We start from the raw sequence: 18821 nt of genomic DNA on the forward strand, positions 1-18821 counted from the left end.
TGAAAGAATACGTCAGAATATGGAATATTTAATTGCCGTTTCGCGGTATAATATTACGTAAAGTAGTCGGCAATCGGAGTCAGCGCGAGTTCTTATCACTTGCGTAATATCTGGGTTAACTTGTGTCTAAGTCACAAGTTACAATTCTATTAATTATACGACCATATGACATATATCACGAAAATAATACAGTCCACTGGATTTTCTCGCACTCCAGTAAGATAATCTCGAGAATAAGCAGTCAGCTGCGAGCGCGCGTAAATATTCATGAGTAAAAACTCGATCGCTTAATATTGCGCGTTTTATATTTAGTTTTATCGGTGACACAATGAGGTATAACGCAGGACGCGTTTGCCGGGAGCACCTGGTTTTCCAATTAATAAATTAATCGTCGTAAAAACATATGCATATCCGAGAAAACGCGGCGGTGTCGTTAGTATTATATAAAGATATGGAATGTGTCGTCCATAAACTGACGCACATAATAAAGATTCTTGAATCTCGCCGGGAAACGGAGGGTCCTTGCGAAATCGATCGTAATTAATGGTTTGTTGTTAAAATTTACGACGTGCCAGATCGTGCCATATCGAATAAATGAAATGCCATAGAAATGTCGGAGAAGTCCGAGTTTCCAATAAACTTCGCTTGCATCAGCGTAGATCAGCACTAACTCACAATCAGGATTAGATTGCAGACGTTTAGTGCAAGTGAGTCGGTGACTAAGTCGTCTCATGTTGCAATCGAAATATTTTTTATATTATTGTTTTCCGTATACGCATCATATTTTTGTTTGTCAACTGATTCTTACGATTACGATACGTTGCATTGCACGCGATATTAGAATATTTAATTAAAAAATTTAATACTTAATCATCAAAAAAATTTTCAAGGATCCAGTAATCGTTGAAATCGTGAGCAATATAAAAAGAAAGGATTTTGTAACATTACATATCCATTGACCTATTAAATTAATTAATAATTAAACGTTATAATTTACATGTATCACGGACATCCATTAGATATCTAATACCATTAGTAACAAAAAGTTTCTGTCATCAGTATTAATTAAAAGTCTGAATATAGTAAGTTGTTTGATGATTATCTAAAAGATATATATGTGCACCAGGCACACTCCGATATCCTTCATACCCGTAAGAAAAACGGAATTAATTAATTGTAATCTGATATTACTAGTATGTTAATGTAAACGTACGCAAGTGCGATAAAAATATAATAGTTTTTGTTAGTCTCAGCATTTATTATTACGCATTTACTCCTTAATTATATTATACTATTTTTATTCGAGCTATACGTCATTGGTTAATAGTCATACATCAGAGATGTTTGGGTTTCTTCCATTACGGAATTTCTACAATTCATATTATTTATCTGAACAAAGTTTACAGCTCTGTTACATATTATCGCTATTGTCACGTCTCGATATGCGCGATGTTGAATAATACTCGATAAGTTTTCGGTAATCCTAGATATCAAGTCAGACGTGTCGAACGTGTCGCAAATGACGATAATAAAGCATGTCCCTCGATTAATTGTATCATTCTCGATAATTAAATGTTTCTTCGAACCGCGTAATAAGAAAATTTCGTTCGATTTCTCATCGATTTATACGTTAAGAGCACGCCGTAAAAGCTTAACTTTTAATCAGTTATTCTGTCCGCAAGTTAATTATTCTTTAATTAGCGTGTATCAATCACCGTCTGAGATCGATACAATCTACGATTTTCTTTACGATTAGTATAATCGATACGATCTACGATTTTCTTTATAATTAGTACAATAAATTAATTCTAAAGTCTGCTCTGTGATTAGCCGCAATTAGAAGGAATAAGTAAGATTTAAAAGATCTCGAATTAGTACAGGATTGATATATTTATAAAATTGGAGATCTTGCCTTATATATCTTAATTAATTTATCTTAATTAATAAACAAGTTAATTTTCAATTAACTGAATTCAATATACAGAAAGGGAAATGGAAAGTAATCGTTAATCAAAATCTTATCGTATTATATTTCTAAAATTTTTTCACTTTTAACAGGACCGGCACGTTTCACAGAGTGAGCGACTAGTCATTTTTGCACGAACGGGCTCGTTTATCAGAACGAACGTGCACATTAATCGTGTCCCGTTTACGCGTCCGATAAGGTAAAGGTCTCTCACCATATTATTTACGATTTACAAGAGCAATATTTTACTACTTACGAATAGCGCGATATTCGGCATTATTACGAGGTCCTCTTCCGTGCCGTTGCTCATTTCCGGAATGTATGTCAGTGGATGCATTGGTACCGCCGATAGCGTACCATTGTCATTGAAAACTACCTTTGCGTGCTCGAAGGTTTCTCTGCAACGAGAATTATGGTATGATGTTAGCCATTAATTTGTCATTATATCCGTGCAATTATATTAAAATACATTCTTTTGCATTTCGCGTACAATTTTTGAAAATACACTTTTCGGCACGGGCCAAATGTGTCGTTGTGCAATTAAATTTTTATTATATGAAAATATCATTGATAAAAAATATTTATAGATAGAGATTATATAAGATTATATTTGAACACGATGTGATTATGTATAATAGAAAAACATTACTGTGATTTATATAAAAAAGAGTTATTTAAATATTATCGGAATAAAGATATTATTGGAAGATATAAAAATATTAAAAATTACTTTTAGATAATAACTATATTACAATTACAATTAGAGTATAATTCTCTGCAAAATTTATTTAACGAATTATTTTTAACTCAGGCATATAATTGGATAAAGCTTTATTTGTCAATTTTTAAAAATTCAATTTTTCGAAAGAGATTACAGATTTGTACTTCTTTCTAGTTATTTCTATTCCTTTCAATTTTATTCTGCTATTTTTATGTATATGCTTTTTTTCTTTCTGTTACTCTGCTATTAATTTTACAAGCGTGCGTTTAAGGAATAATTAGTTGAAAGGTTGTCGATTGATAATGAATTGGCGTGAGGTTGAGTCATTTCAGCCAAGGACAATTACATTCGATCGGGCGAGTGCAATACATTATGCAAATTTACCTCGTTTCAATGCCGGGGATGAAAAACACGAGTGCAATTGAACGACGGTGATTGTTTCGTCGAAAGGATAACTGTACACGGAATAGCCGCGCAAACTAGATCGTGTGAATTTAATAATTATTATTTACGAGATGACTAATTATTTCTTCTGCGCTCTTGACGGCCTTCACTTTCCGCGATATCGAAAAAAATTCTCTTTTACTACAGGAGTATATAATTTCCACTGCGTTGGAGTTTTCCATTCTGGCTCGAGCTACCTTTCTTTAACATGCAATCGAATGTACTTCTTTAAATAGTCATATAAGTCATTTAAATGTCATTTAATTCAGAGGTATTTCCTTTTTTTTATTCTATTAGATTCTTTATTTAAGACTTAGATATCTAAAAAGAGCAAGAATGTTTTTGAAACAAATTCGTGACGTAGTTCGATTCAGATGCTCGATAAATGACAGAACCCAAAATTATAATTATAACAACGAGACATAGGCCGGTATTCATAGTCGATTCTTATTTCAAGACCGTCTTGAGATGCTAATACGGCTCTGCAGTGATTGGTTCATGACATCTTAAGATTGTACTTAAGACGGTCTTAAATATAAGAACCGACTATAACCGAATTCCGGCCATAGGTTGAATGAATTGCGGTTCACGATCTGTTCTGAACTCGAGCTATAAAACAGCGATTACGGGTGTTCTTATGAACAGGATTCCATAAAATTATTATGCTCATTACTTGTACACGTAGGGCCCAACTTCTTGGAATCGTAGCTTGCTTTCCTCGCCGCTCAGGTATTGGTCGCGATTTGTTACGTTAAACAGGTAAACCTTGAGGTAGAGGTCGACCTCGGGTTTTCGCCATAACTCGAAAGTCTCGCCGCCATTGCCGAAGGGCAGTTTCCACTTGAAGATTAATTCATAGGGGTGATACAGCAGGGTAAGACAGCCGCATACCAGGCTAAGTAGGCCGAGAGTCATCAGTATGAAGGTATCTGTGGGCAAAAAACGGTAAAGGCGTTATCCAAACGAGCCGTTAACCAACGATTGTGGAATCTGCTGAAATTATAGCGAAGCCATAAAGCAGCTGTAATCAGATATCTTTTCTAACAAGGCTGCTTTTACTCTATTATTTCTCATACCTGTCTATACGTACTCTGATCTTATCGTCGAGCGATCTTCTGTGGTATAAAATTACTTCCTTAACCCTTCGCCCGTAAACTGGGTCATAAATGGCACAAGCCGAAATTCAAGATAGAATACCGCCGAAATGAAAAGGGGGGGGGGGCTTGCCGTCCCTCGTAAAAAAAGTAGGTAGTGGGGAGAACTCATGCCGCCATGGTGCGTTGGAATTCGCCAATGTGTGCTTGACCAGCAGCGAGTCAAAGTGCGTCCAGTGCCACTATTGACCCAGTTTACGGACAGTGCCAGACTTTCGTGCAAGTAAGTAAAATTAATTTAACGTCATTTTCATATTACTACAGTTATTTTTAACTTATATAAGTGATATTTTTTTATGATTGTGTATATTATATATACCTATAACCTCAAAATTTGAGTGGATGAAAACACGTGTAAAAAAAAATTACATGTACTTTCAGGGTACAATGGATGATCAAGCGACAAATATCAGATATTATTTACGAGAAAGACGATTTTATATGATTTTTTAATAAAATAATGTAAAAATTACGTTAAAAGTCTTATTTCTCCTTAACCCGAAAAAGGCCATTTTCAATCCTCAGAATAATTATACTTTTTAAAAATGACCCATATACAGAATTTTTTTCTTGAAAGTACACATATTTAACTATAAAACCTCGTTGGATTTTTTTATTTTGATTTAAAATTCAATGAGATATGATTTTTTTAATAAAAATGGATTTTTATCAATTTTTTGCATAAAGAATTATTTATAAACAATTTATCTTATAATGAATCGCTAAATAAACTGTGGAATTATAAAATAGGATAGTATACAAGTATTACAGAATTTTTTCAGATTTTTTGAACACTATTTACTAGGTCAAAATAACGACAGGACATTTATGACCCAGATTACGGACGATGCCAGTCAAATTATAGTTTACGGGCGAAGGGTTAAATATAACAGAGGAGATGCGCGATATTTGCACTTCTGCATCTTACAAATAGTTCGAGAAGATGTCTTTATTTTTGCATCTTACAAATATTTTTAATTGTTCTGAATAATATACGTTATACAACATTCATTTAAAAATATCGAAAATAAGGAGACCGTTGCATATAATCTTGAAGATCAGAGAAATTTTATTATTAAATGTTATAATATAAATTTTAACCGATTTCTGACAAATATAACCATAAAATTTCCCTCGCCCAAATAGAAGGTATTAAATATGTTATAGCTAGAGCGCAACGGAACGCAGTTGTGAAATATAATTAATTGTTTTCTGCAAAGTGATTTATTGGGGCAGTAATATTACTGTTTCCTGTACTTTTCTATCTTGGTTGCATTTACGAATTTATGAGCTTCAACCCAGATCAAAATTGCTAATCTTAGCGATTTTGATCGCCAGATAAACATGACTTACACGAATATTGCAGCAACTTTCATAGATATTTTCTATGGTTTCGTAATTTATGCGCCCGCCGAGAGAAATACCCTGCTTTTCTTTGACCAGTGACTCGTGGCATCGTAACTTTTGCAGCGGGCATTATTGCGATATTGGAATTACAATGGAGGGTTAATCGAGTGAACAAATAATCTCTTGATATAGCGCGTGGTGTATTGCGCGATCAAGAGATCTCCTCTATAACTTTTCGCCGCGAGGATGAGAAATGGTACTCGACCGTTTACGGTGGTTAGCGATGAGTGCAATCAGGCAATCACTTTGAAACTGAGATCGACTTTTCGTTTAGCTATAATTTTATCTTCAACATAAACGAAGATTGATGTTAATTTGGTCACTTATGTAACAATCAATGTCAGTATAATGTAAATGTATAAAGTCATTAATACTTTATGTATATATATATATATATAGACGCACTGTACAAGAACACTCATGAGTAAATTTTAAATATAAAATATAATTAAATATAAATTCTAATTCAAATTCTGTGTTTTGCTTTCTCATAGAAGAAGCTTTGTTTCCGTTTGCTTTTTTATCTTTCTTATCAGTAAAACTATGGAAGCTTTGTATTGTTTTCCTTATTTTAATATGTCTAACACAATTTTATTACGGATACCATTCCGAATAATAAGCTACTAATGTAATAATATATAGAGAAACAAATCACTTTTTTAATCTAATAATCTAATATTCCTTTATGTACAATTTTCTGTAATTTAATAATCAGAATGCGAATAAGAGAATATTAAAAGTTAATAGAAAAATTAAAATTGTGCGAAATAATTACATTACTTTTCAACTGATTTCTTTCTGCAATTTCTGTTTTTATGCTTATACTGACGTATTTTTAAAGATATTTTTGGAGAAATAGTTAAATTCATTAAATCTCAATAAATACTTTTTAGCAATTGATACTACTAATTATACTTAAATTCTTGTCTGGTATTTATGGGTGTGTTGCTTATTGTGTGCAACTGTCGTTTATATCAAGATAGGCGTATATATTACGCAAATCCCTGGATTATTACAATTTATTACGCAGTCATCAAGCAAAACAATATTAGCAGTGCGAATATCTACGCATTGTTATCGTATAATTCATCCGGTTCAGACAAGCGATACGAGGAAAAAACCTTGGATCTTTAAGATTAGATGCAAACGCCTCCTGATTTTGCTTCCGATATCTTAGACAGGACAAATTGTTACTCCTGATTTTTCGCATGAATAATTTGTTTTTTAACGCAAAACCACTCTGTCATCATCAAGTTTAAAGTACGCAGTTAACTCTTAATATGATTTCCTTTGATGTTCATGTGGCTATTTTATTTCTTGTTTTTTTTTTAAGTTTACGATTATAGCGCTTGCTCGCTTATACCGCATTATGTATAATGTTATAGCGTTATATATCCTGTTTTAGCTACTAAAGACTAGGATCTCTTTGACAAATTGATTGTTCTTTAGCGGCGTAGTCAAAAAAAGCTTGTTATATTCCGTGATTTTCCATTTACTGAAGAATGTTTTATTATTTATTTGTTTAAAATTTTATTTAAGAGCTTTATTTTGTTACTTATTACCAGAAATATTAGTACATGAAAAAGTGATTTAGCATTATAGTTTTTTCATTTTTTATGTAGCTCTCGATCGTCATTTTAATACGTATTATTTTAAACGTATATACTTATTAATATTAATTAAACAGCTAAGAAATGACTAATTAGATTCAGGTCAAAAACCTCGGCATCGATAAAAAATAAATCAATGCGTAACATGATCGCGAGACAGCAATTTAGAACGTAAATGTAGGAAGTATTCTAAAACCAAAGATAAGGATGTGAATTATTAGCAATTATTAATTATTATTAATTATTATCAACGCCAACGTTTCTTATTGCAAAATTCGCAGTTGATATAGCCGTGCGTTGTATGTCGAATCCGAGTGTCCTCGTACTGGTATTCTATCGACTTGAACGACATTTTTTTGTTCGAGCGCGGACGACTCTGAATGACTATCGAACGCGTATCGCGGCGCCAATCTCTTTTTCCTCGATGCACACTCGATGACGCACAGCGCGCGACGCGCGACCGTGCTACCGTAACAGTTAAGTAATCCTACAAGATCACGCTCAAGATATGCCGATGTGTATTGCGGAAGTATAATGGGAGAGATTTATTCGCACGCTTCTCTGAGTACGAAGGACATCGGGCACTGCTCGATATTTATCGATCGAGGATTATCTCGCTGCGCCCACGCATCGCTATTTCCATACAAACGATCCTTAGATTTTATAATAGATACACAATCGCAAACAGGACATATTTTAAATGTCGTATAATTCGCAATAGAGTTATGTAAGCTCTTTGAAATTGTTACATTGATGCGAATCACGCTGAAATATATTATTGATATATACATATAAATATACATATAAATATTATACATATATATAAATATACATGTATCGAGCAAGTTCTTCTCGATGAAAAATATGTGATACATACTTTAGAAAAAATTGTTTCACTTAAATAATATAAAAATTATTTAATGTCATTAAATAATCGTTAATTTTAATTGTTAGATTTATATACTAATTCTTCATTAATTAAACGAAAGAACTTTTCGAGAAATGGAAGAGTTCCTTTCGCGAAGTGTTAGGTTGCGTAAAGATTTATTTGGTGATTATTGATATTGTGTATAATAATATTGTGTCGTAATTAAAAATTGCGATTAAAAAGCGAAAGTTAAATTTACTGGAGTACAATTAAGCTATAAACGTGTCCACGTGTTCGCGCGTGTCATGTTGTCATAGTCGTCCACGCCGTAGAAAAGGCGTTCTGCTCGCCGCCTGTTGCAAGATTGCTGGCAACGTACGACCGTGTCGTAATGATTTTCCGGTGGTAATCGAGACGAGACTGTAAATGCATGATCAAATAGAAAGTGCATAGTTACGCTGCGTATTCCTCTATTCTACATTGTTTTACACTTAGCATGTACCGCGTACGGTAGTTGCGTCCGTGTGTGTCAGCAGACACGCGGCGTGCGTCAGCACGTGGAAACTTTGTCAACCTTTCGATGACGTTACAGGGCAAACTTGACACGTAAAGTATTATATTGGCGAAGATTGACTCGATAAAAATAATGAACAAGCCGGCAGTTCATAAATGTCAGCTTCTGCCTGTAATCATCTAACTATCAATTAATTAACACCGACTGTCAATCATCTAGCAGGTGTTAATTAAGAGTGGATAAAAAGTACGTAAATCAGGGAGCTCGTTCGAGCGATTTCCCGCCGGTTCGCGATGACGTTTCGACTTTGCGCAATGTAGATAAGTAGTCGTCGGTAGTTTAGCCCTCGCGGTTTTCACTGCGACGAAACATAATCTTGTAAGAAAGCGGTGCGAGAGTTTCTCTCGTGCGCATTTTCGCCGGCTGTTGCCTCACGTCGTGCTATTTGCAATGAAAATCAATTTGATAATTCTACGGAGTTAGTTTGCCCGCCGGATTTTACTGCGGTTGATTTTATCTGCGCGCGGTTTGCGGCAAAGCGCTGTTTAACTGTTCGCGAACTGGTTCCGACCGCGTTCTCGTTTATATTTCGCATTCCTTCATCGGACCTACAATCCTCGTCATCGGGCACTGTTTCGTTTCGATCGTATTTTTCTCGGCGTTCTTTATTTCGCGACGGGTCCTTTACGTAATACGCCGATAAATCCTCAAATGACGGTACCGCAATGGTGGTATGTGCGAGAGGGCCGTTTACATAACTGGCACCTGCTGACCGTTTTAAGAGTGTCAACTTCTATCTTGTCGTTCGTTAAATTCGATTCATGTAGGCGTTAGTGGCCGGTAATGATTTTTGTTCGTACGTTTACCGACCTACGTATATGTGTAGGCGCTTTTTCGGAATGTCGTCTTTATCTTACTTCCGTAAGAATTCGCCGTGCTCTTTGCATTTAAACAAAGCAAGAAAGCTGATATGTCTTCGACGTGATATAATGCAAATTATAGTAAAATATCTTGAGGCATTTGTCTGTTTTATTATTTCCGAAATTTTGTCGACGCAAACTTGTTGACTTTGTTTTTTTTTTTAAATTAATTAACACGATCATAAAACGGTATCGTATATACGGGCTTCTGTATCACTAATGTGTGCTTGGCTTTCAAAACGTACTATTATCCAAGTGGAATAATCCCGGGATCAGATAAGGTAGTCAACAAAATAGTTTTTATATATGCATGGTAATTAAGAAGTACACGTTTGCACGCATGTATACCTAACAAGCGGAGAAACGATCTGGAAATTTCTGCAGGATTTTGCCGTCACTTTATAGCAAACCGGTTCTCTGATCGATCCTCTTTTTTTTTCTCTTAGGTACAAGTTTCCAATGCCATCTCTGTGTAAAATATTCCATTATATATATTTAATGCGCATTTGTGCGTCATCCGGTTTACCGTCGGTTTCCCGTCAATTGTGCGAAACTAATTATAATTAAATACGGACGCATATGTGTCATACTTATATGATGTTCGAGCCGAACAGGACTTTGTGCGATCGTGACATCCCTTTCGTTTTACGAGGTACGAGTGCAACGTATCATTGAAATGTTCTTTTGTGCGCTTCCAAATTCTTGTGTAAACTAATTTTAAAATAAATTTTAAAGATGCGTTTTCCATTCGATCGATTGGAGATTGATTCTCTTCGCGAAAATCTGAAAATTTGGGTTAGACTTCATTTAAAATCTCCAGCTTTTAATTCATCACAAAAGAATTCAGTAATTTAAAACTAGATTACAAATCTGCCAAAACGTCAAAAATTAAAGTATATCACGAGAAGAAATGGCATTTCATTACTGGTTTGTAGGAGGAAGAATCGATTTCGTACATTGGTATTCATAGAGATTTTCTACGTTCGTATCCGAGACAGCCACGCTATCTGATAGAGGCGATCGCGCACTTTCGTATAAGCATTTTGTATGTATATATAAGCCCATAAAAATGATAATTAGGAGGATAAGTGCGAGCTACCGTCTGGGACGGACGGCTGTGTGTCTCGTTTTAGGTCAACGGTGGAGTCGCGCATTGTGCACGGGATGAGAAAGCATTAACCGTGGAAGATATATACATCGCGTCTGTAACTTGACAGCTAACTGTCCGGTCCATTCATGACTCGTCGTATTCCGTTAACGCGGATCGCACAAAGCGAAACTTCCTCAGGTGCGACGGATGATACATTCCTCGCGCGCGCGCGCACGACCAATGACGATCCATGCGCGGCTGCCTGTTACGAACAACGTACTCGTGATCTGAGTGCGAAGATGATATAGGCCGCATTTGGGCGGTTTTATTTCGGCGCGTCCTAAACCATCGTGAATCACGTCAATCATGCGATCTACGTCTCACGAATATTTAAACGCATGGCCGTTCCCCCGTTTTGCAGTTTTGAAAACTAAACAATCCGACGTATTTACCGCGGGGATATAATTAATCCGCTTCTATAAAGGCAAACGGGTTAAATCAAAACACGATGAACATAATCTGAAATCTGGTTCCTGGTCCTATAAAAAAATTTCGACGACGCAATTATTAAGTCAGAATTCAGGTATATACTAGACAATCTTCTTCTTAATTTGTATAGAATGCAGATTTTATTACAACTTAATAGGCGAGAGAATATGCCGAACGGATTTTTTGCGGTGATCATGTATTTTTCAGCGACACCGTCTTTTCGGTTTGGTGATCAGTTTCGTACGTTTAACGAAAATTAATCGGTTAATTATTTTCGTTATTCGTTTCATAAACATTTTCGTACGAGTAACTTTTCTTTTCCCGTAATATCTTGTAAATAATTTTCCGATTAGTCTCGTAGAGCCCTTGCCTGTCAAGTTTCGGAATAAAACAATCGTTAAAATGCTCGTATTGTACATTACATACATATTTTATTCGCAGGGGCCTTTGCCGAACATTCACATCTCACTCGGACAATAAACGCGCGTCATTAATGTAAAGTGAATCCGTACGTACTCGCGCGGAAGTGTTTTATGATATTTTGACGGGCTTTGTGGTACCGCGACGAGATGGTACACGGTTCGTAAAGTCGCCAACTATCGAGAATCCAATGTCTATAATACCATTACCTACCTTAACGCACTTTCTTTATCTTTTTTCACAGCCCATCGGTCGTTGACTCAAGGCATTGCGTTTACCGCTCTTTCGCTTGACACAGTTATCATGTAGTCCAACGGATTTTAAGTCGGCCGACGACTTCTTAGTCGAACGAGAGTAAAAGAGTGTGTCACGTGTGCCCGGCACGCTTTTGACCGACTTCCACTTTCACGCACGAGTACGTAAGTAAATCGTTCACGTGTGTGCGGTAATATTCAGCTGATTTCCCTTTCGTGCGGTATGTCGTGTGCGCGAGATTAAGTACGGTCGAAGCTAAAATTGACCAACCTGTTTATTAATTAATTAAAAACACATTTTAATTTTTCGTGCGATATCTCTATCTTGTCGGTTAGTTCATTCTTAATCACGTTAATAACGACACGAGGCAATTACTGCTGGCCGATACAATAATAAATCAATGAGATAACCCAACAGCGCTATTTTAGAGACAATGTATTCTAAAGATTTCGTCATTTTCGCCAAGCGGCCTAAAAAACATATATTATAAATTCGTTCATAATTTTATTGCTGCATCGAAGAATTCATTAATAATCGGAATTTGGGCGCGGAGGAATTTTAATGCAAAATTTACACACGTATAGATAAAATTTTACTATATGTATAAGTATTGACAAGAAACTTATTGGTTTAATCGAGATAACTTTCTGGTCCAGTACTAAAACTGGTCGGGAACCAGAACTCTAAATAATTCCAGTCGCAGTATACGGAATTAATTTTCATATCGATACATATTTGCATTAAATAGAAAAATATACGTGAAATGTGAAATATGCACAAATAAATCTACCATAATTATTATATTTACGCACGTCTCGAAATGTCGGATATTTATATCGATTATCGTCTGATATTTCGAGATGGGCATAAATATAATAATTCTGGTAGACTTATTTGTGTATATATTGTTTGATATTTTGAGACGTGCGAAGTATTATATAATATTATCGGAGAAAAACACGAAGTCATTGTTATAATTACGATGCTTCGAAGATTCTGTGAACTGAGAAGCAATTGGAAATAATTCCAACACTATCAATTTTTAGACAATTATATATGTATATGATTGCAATAAAAAACTGAAATTTGACTGAATTTATTTATTTGTTTAAAAAATAAAATCCGACTAAATTTATTTACACAATTCATCTTGAAACTGTTATAATTTTACATTTTAGCCAGCCGGCGGCCTTTAGAAAAAATAAGTCTCTGAATTTATAGTTTCTCAACTACAGAATTGTTTATAAGATTTGGTCGCGACTCTCGATGAGACGTGTGTCTCGGGTAACCAAGCATGAAACGTGATTCGCTGCCAAATGGCTCATCAGATGAGGGCTTATAAACAACGGACCGCATTCTTTTGTTTCGGTAATTAGGTATATCTGTCGATTGCAATCTCTTCCGTGAAAAAAAGCGACATTGCGTGAATTAATAATTGAAGATATGCCGAATTGTATGCGTATCGGTGAGTTCTGAGCCGAACTGTATATAACAAAGATTGTTTTCTCGCGAATCAAGCAGCGGCACGTATTGCCGCGCTATCAATACGCTCGTCGGAATTATCAGCGTCGCTAATTGTATAAGTTTTCAATATCAAGATATGAAGGATAAAATATTTTTGTCGTCGCGAAGATCGACTTCTCGTACAGATTAATTCATGATTCGTAAAATTTTGCACTTACAAGTAGAGCAGTAACTAAATATTATATAATATTGTTTAAGAGATGATATATTATTTTTTAAATAGCGTAATTGCAAATTAATGCTATTAAATAAACTCAATATATTTTATAATTAATATATGATTTAATTTTTAAAATTTTTATACATCAAATATCTATTACGCAAGAATGTTAATTTTGAAAGTATACGACAACTTAATATAAATAATTATTTGTAGTGTTTTACGTATTGCGTTAATTTTGATTTACTGCACAGCAAATTTCAATAATTAACATGTTGCTGAAGAAGAAAAAAAAAGATAAAACTATTAGCGGAGTTGCAAAGTGACAGGAAGATAAATAGACTTCAATCATACCTCGTAAAAGTTAATAATAAAAAGAAACATACACAAAGATTAATTGCATTGACGTCAAAATAAAATTACTTCTAATGATTTTCAAGAATCGCGACACAGAGTCGCGGTAATTAATGAAATAAACATGATCTCTCTACATATATTTTGTCAATCTTGCCTGCGGATTCTGTATATTATTGTTATCGTCTCCTGCCGCACGAGGTAATCAAGTGCCAGCAAGTCGGAGTATAAACCCGTTTTTCAAAGATGTGTAATACAATACGAATTTAAGCGTGAAACGTTGGTCAATCATTATAATTATCAGTAATCAAGGTGAACAATATCGACTGCGCGACTGCGTTCATGGCTTGTTAATTCATAGTTGCTTTTTACATGCTTCTTTTTTTCTTATCGATTCTTGTGATCTCATACCAGTTTTTTATTAAGCATCTCTTTTTTAGATATGGATTCGGAATTAATTTCTTATAGAATGCTATTTTTAGAATACTCTTTAACTACTTAACTACCTATTTTTAGATCATTTTAAATACAATTACAATTTTTTCTTTAATGTTCCAATATTCAAACAAACGTTTAAATACATGGATACGCTCCCTTTCAAGTATTTTTATTGCGTATCCCGATACAAAAGATAAAATGTATATGCCTTTTGGCGTTTGGCGTTAGATTAGACGCAGAAAAAAATTTCTTTTCGGTATGTTTAAACCGTGAAAGAATTCGACTACCTATTTGATCCGTTTTCCGCTCTTTCTTTGAAATGGAGCTATTATAGCCACAAATTATATACTGTGGATTGAACCAGCGCGCAGCGGTACCTACAAGTGCACTTTGTGATTTAAACAATTACGCTGGCACGTATATCCGTGCGAAAATTTTTGCCGTAAAATTTTCAATGTTGCAATGTGGAGGAAAGTTAATTATCTTGCGCAAGGCTAAAATGGAGCGATTTGATCGACAACGGCCGTAATTGCAATTTTCGGTCCAGCGGTCCCTCGTCTTTTCTTCGTATTCGCGTATTATATCGTACACTATTAGAACCGGTTTGCTCGACTTTATCACGCACATCTCAAATTGCTCGATTTTAGACTCAAGTTTCTGAGAACATTGGAAAAACCCGCGTTTTTTACATTGAAAAATAGATTTATTCTCGATACACGCGAGAATATGTATATATATGTATATATCGTAGAGACGCATGTTTTCTTTCTCCAGGATCTTTCGATTTATCTCCGAGATAAATAATATACGCATTTTAATGCAACAATCTTTCGTTTTTTATATACAAATATACGTATATTGTGTTTTTTAAACGGGCAAAAATTTTCACGCGACTATACGTGCCAGGGTAATTGTTCGAATCGCAAAGTGCACTTGTACCGCTGCGCGCTGGTACAATCCACAGTATATAATTTGTGGCTATATAATAGCTCCATTTCAAAGAAAGAGCGGAAGACGATTGAACAGATAATCGAATTTTTTGTACGTTCAATTTTAAAATGTAGAATGTAATTGGAGAATCTGGATCGTAAAATATGTAAAATAATGATTAAATCTAATCAATTAATTAACTCGGAATGTATCTTCTTTCTTTAATGCTAATCATTTAATTATTATTGCAAATGCAATATTTGATTTAAAATCTCTTACATTTGTTTGAAATCACTAGTTCATTAACTACATAAATATAATTAATAGTTCAATAAATATCTTTGAACTCCAATAGCTCAATTAGCTCGGAAAGATTGCGTGTACCGCGCTGATTTCTGCGCTCATAACTGCATCTAAATCATAGAAGAGGAAATAGATCGAAACGCGTTGCGTGCTTTCCGCCTATCCATATCATTTTTTATGCTTTCAGTAATACTTAGTTACGATAAGTTATTATGCATTTATTACTGCTTTTAGATGGCATTAATCTCTTGCTCTTTCTAAAGGTCCTTTTTCTATTTATTTTATTCCCCTCAATTTGGGATTCAATCACGAGCTAATTTTTTTTAAAGCCGTTTCGATTTAGAGTCCGTCTTGAACGGTAAAAGTTAACAAATGGCCAATTTCTTCGCAAATTTATTCGGGACACATTTATACAGCTCTCTCTTCTTAAAAGATGAGAATAATTCTAATGTCACTATCTTTTGATCAAAGATATTTCCACTTACAACTGACTTAAAATAAAAAAAATGCCTAAAATATTAATAGCTTATAATATTATATGTGCAATTTTGGAATGTAAAATATAACTTGAGAATCTGGATAAAAAAATATGTAAAATAATGATTGATTATAAATCTGCTCTATTAATTTCTTCGGAATATATATTTTCTTTAATGCTGTCGTTTAACTATCATCGCGAATGCAACGCTCGATTTAAAATCTATAACATTTACATAAAATCGCAGTAAGAAACAAGGAGTTTGCAATAATTATAAGATGTCTTTCTTCACGGATCAACATCCGGGTACGCAACTAAAGTGAATTTCGTATTTATGGAAACAGCAACTGCATTAAATAGCTACATTAAAATTCCAAGTCTGACTCTTGTTCTCGATATTCTGCCTCCGTATATTATACTTAAAGACCATTCTGTTATCTTCGCAATTTACATAGCGCAGCCTCGAGCCTATACTCGATGTTGCCGGGTTTATTGTCTTCGCGATCGGAGGAATAAAATAATGGCTCTCTGTTACTCGACACTGCTCGACACCGAAACGAGACTTCCTTCTACTTACGTTTCGACCATCTTTGTCTGCCATCGGCACCCACCGGTAGAGCGGCATTGAAGAATTTATTCACCACCACCGAGGACTTTCTTTGAAGGTGCGCCAGCGTTCGCGTCTCGTCCTGCTCGACCTGTTTATCGCCATTGGGGTTGTTGTTCACTGACGAGTATATTTGACGGCGCGACAAGGTGTTCCAGATCACCATGAGATCCTTCATCTTCGGCAAGTTCAGCCTCGGCGCGATATTAAAGGGGAGGCTTTATCTATTCCGCGACGAGATCTAGGTATCGTCGGCGATTCCAGTAGTAACGGCAGGCTCGCGCGGCTGACGATAAAGGCGGGTCTCCACTTCGGTGGCACACGGCTTGATTACGGCTTGTGCACGTCGCGATTTACAATGCCGTGTAATTTCACGACGAGAAAATCCGCCCGCCGATTATACGCGCGGATATTTCAACACTCCCGATTTTCGGCCTTTACTTTAAAGGCCCTTCACTTTTTCCTCGTGCGGATTCCGACTTTGACGTAGACTTCCTCGCGTCCTTGCGTACGATCGCAGCCTTCGACCGACGTTTCCGGGACCAAAAGAAATATCCGCGTGGAATTCGGTTATACGATTTCCAAAGTCAACAACGCGCGCTTCGAAGTTAATATTGCTCGGCAAGTAATATTGTTTTCCCCTTAATTCCGACGGATGTTTCAGAGAGTGTTGCACGAGGAGCTCTCGTGGTACCTCGCTGATCGCACGGAATCGTTTGACTTCTGTAAACCTCTTCCACCGCCTGTCGTATGTCTGATCCCCGATGCCGGTGCGATATGTACGTGCGGCATACGTCTCGGTGCAAGAGTGGCGGCGCGGATCGGTACAGATTTGAAAAATATCGTGCTCCCACTACACATGTGTGGTCGCGCTCTTGTCGCTTAGTAGCCGTCGCGGCGGCGGCGTTGGTGGTGACCGGCAAGCACGTGGAACACCATCCAATCGAGTCACGAGATCGCAATCCCACCTCTAGGAGCTCGTGGTACCTGTTAGAAGCCGTAGCTTCTCGAATCTTCGATCCAGGGGAGAGGAGGCGATATCCCAAGGTTATTCGTTCAACGGTCAACAGACGTTCGCGTTTCAGGATATACCGCCTGCCCTGCCCTTTGTGGCCGCGCGCTCGCCTTCTCGGAACGGATGAATTCACCGGGATCGCCCGTATGCGTCGCATGGCGACAGGGCCGAGCGCGCTGCATTCGGATTTGTTTATGATTCGAGAGTATAATGCACTCTTTTATGAATGAAAAAAAAAATATAACAAGGAAAGCGCCTTTATGAGCGTTATAAATTAGAGACTAGAAGACGTATATGAAGCAATTACGACCGCAACATCAGACGAAACGATGTTGCGCGCGGTAATCTTGAAAACGCTCGCATACTCCGGAGAAAGTATGAGCCGATTGAGCATAACTACTTCCCGACGGATTGAAGGTATTACAAAGGGAAATTGAAGTGAGGAGAGCGGCCGAGAATTTAATTTAAAATTTGATTTATCTTCAATTTTATTCACTTGGTTGCCCATAATATTGCTTATATGAGTTGTATTGCCCTCTAAGTTCTTAAATAATACAACATACCGCCGTTCAACGTCATATGTACAGAACCAAGTTTATAAACATACTAGCATGCCCCGCCGGGCTTCGCCCCGGAGGACAGAACCAAGTTTATAAACATATTATTACATATTTATATGATATTGTAAAGCCGCACTGCTTTGCTTTATAGAACATAAAAAAGATTATTTTTAATCAAATTTGAATAATAAGGCAAAATCTGTTAAATACTTTTAAATTAAAAGAGATAAATCAAATCTTATCTTCCACATTACAAATGTTATTAATGTTCGCATTTATTAGAGTGTTTTTCATATGCATAACAAGATTAAACGTCATTAAAATGAGTTATTTATGAAATATTTGTTGCTAAATATACATAATAAGATCCAATAATAAGATCACTAGCGAATTCTGACGTCGATAATGTTCGAGAGGGAGGGGTGATGTTTCAGCAAAATTATCTAGTTTGATATTTATCTTGGTATCACACTTAGCTTTTACTCCAGGATCAACGACAGGGACGTGGTGATACTTCTGATCCCATTTTCAGTTTTTAAAATTTTTTTACATATTTTTAGTTTTTAGTTTTTTACGTGATTTAAAAAAATTTTT

General features: G+C 35.8%; 1 protein-coding gene across 2 annotated transcripts in view; it reads right to left on the reverse strand.

The window, feature by feature from the left end:
• LOC112462263 (scavenger receptor class B member 1-like) overlaps positions 1–18821 on the reverse strand; it is a 38421-nt gene that overhangs the window by 8900 nt on the left and 10700 nt on the right. The window contains exons 1-3 of one of the 2 annotated variants that reach the window (XM_025027952.1): positions 16623–18380; positions 3805–4060; positions 2223–2364 (exon numbers count right to left, since the gene is read on the reverse strand). In XM_025027952.1, coding sequence (XP_024883720.1) covers positions 2223–2364; positions 3805–4060; positions 16623–16830 — 606 coding nt within the window. In that variant the 5' untranslated portion in view covers positions 16831–18380. Of the gene's footprint in view, positions 1–2222; positions 2365–3804; positions 4061–16622; positions 18381–18821 lie in introns of those variants that run through there. The other variant, XM_025027953.1, reaches the window with a different exon arrangement.

Source organism: Temnothorax curvispinosus, unplaced genomic scaffold (assembly GCF_003070985.1).
Source record: "Temnothorax curvispinosus isolate PA1 unplaced genomic scaffold, ASM307098v1 QBEX01012135.1, whole genome shotgun sequence".
Taxonomy (NCBI): domain Eukaryota; kingdom Metazoa; phylum Arthropoda; class Insecta; order Hymenoptera; family Formicidae; genus Temnothorax; species Temnothorax curvispinosus.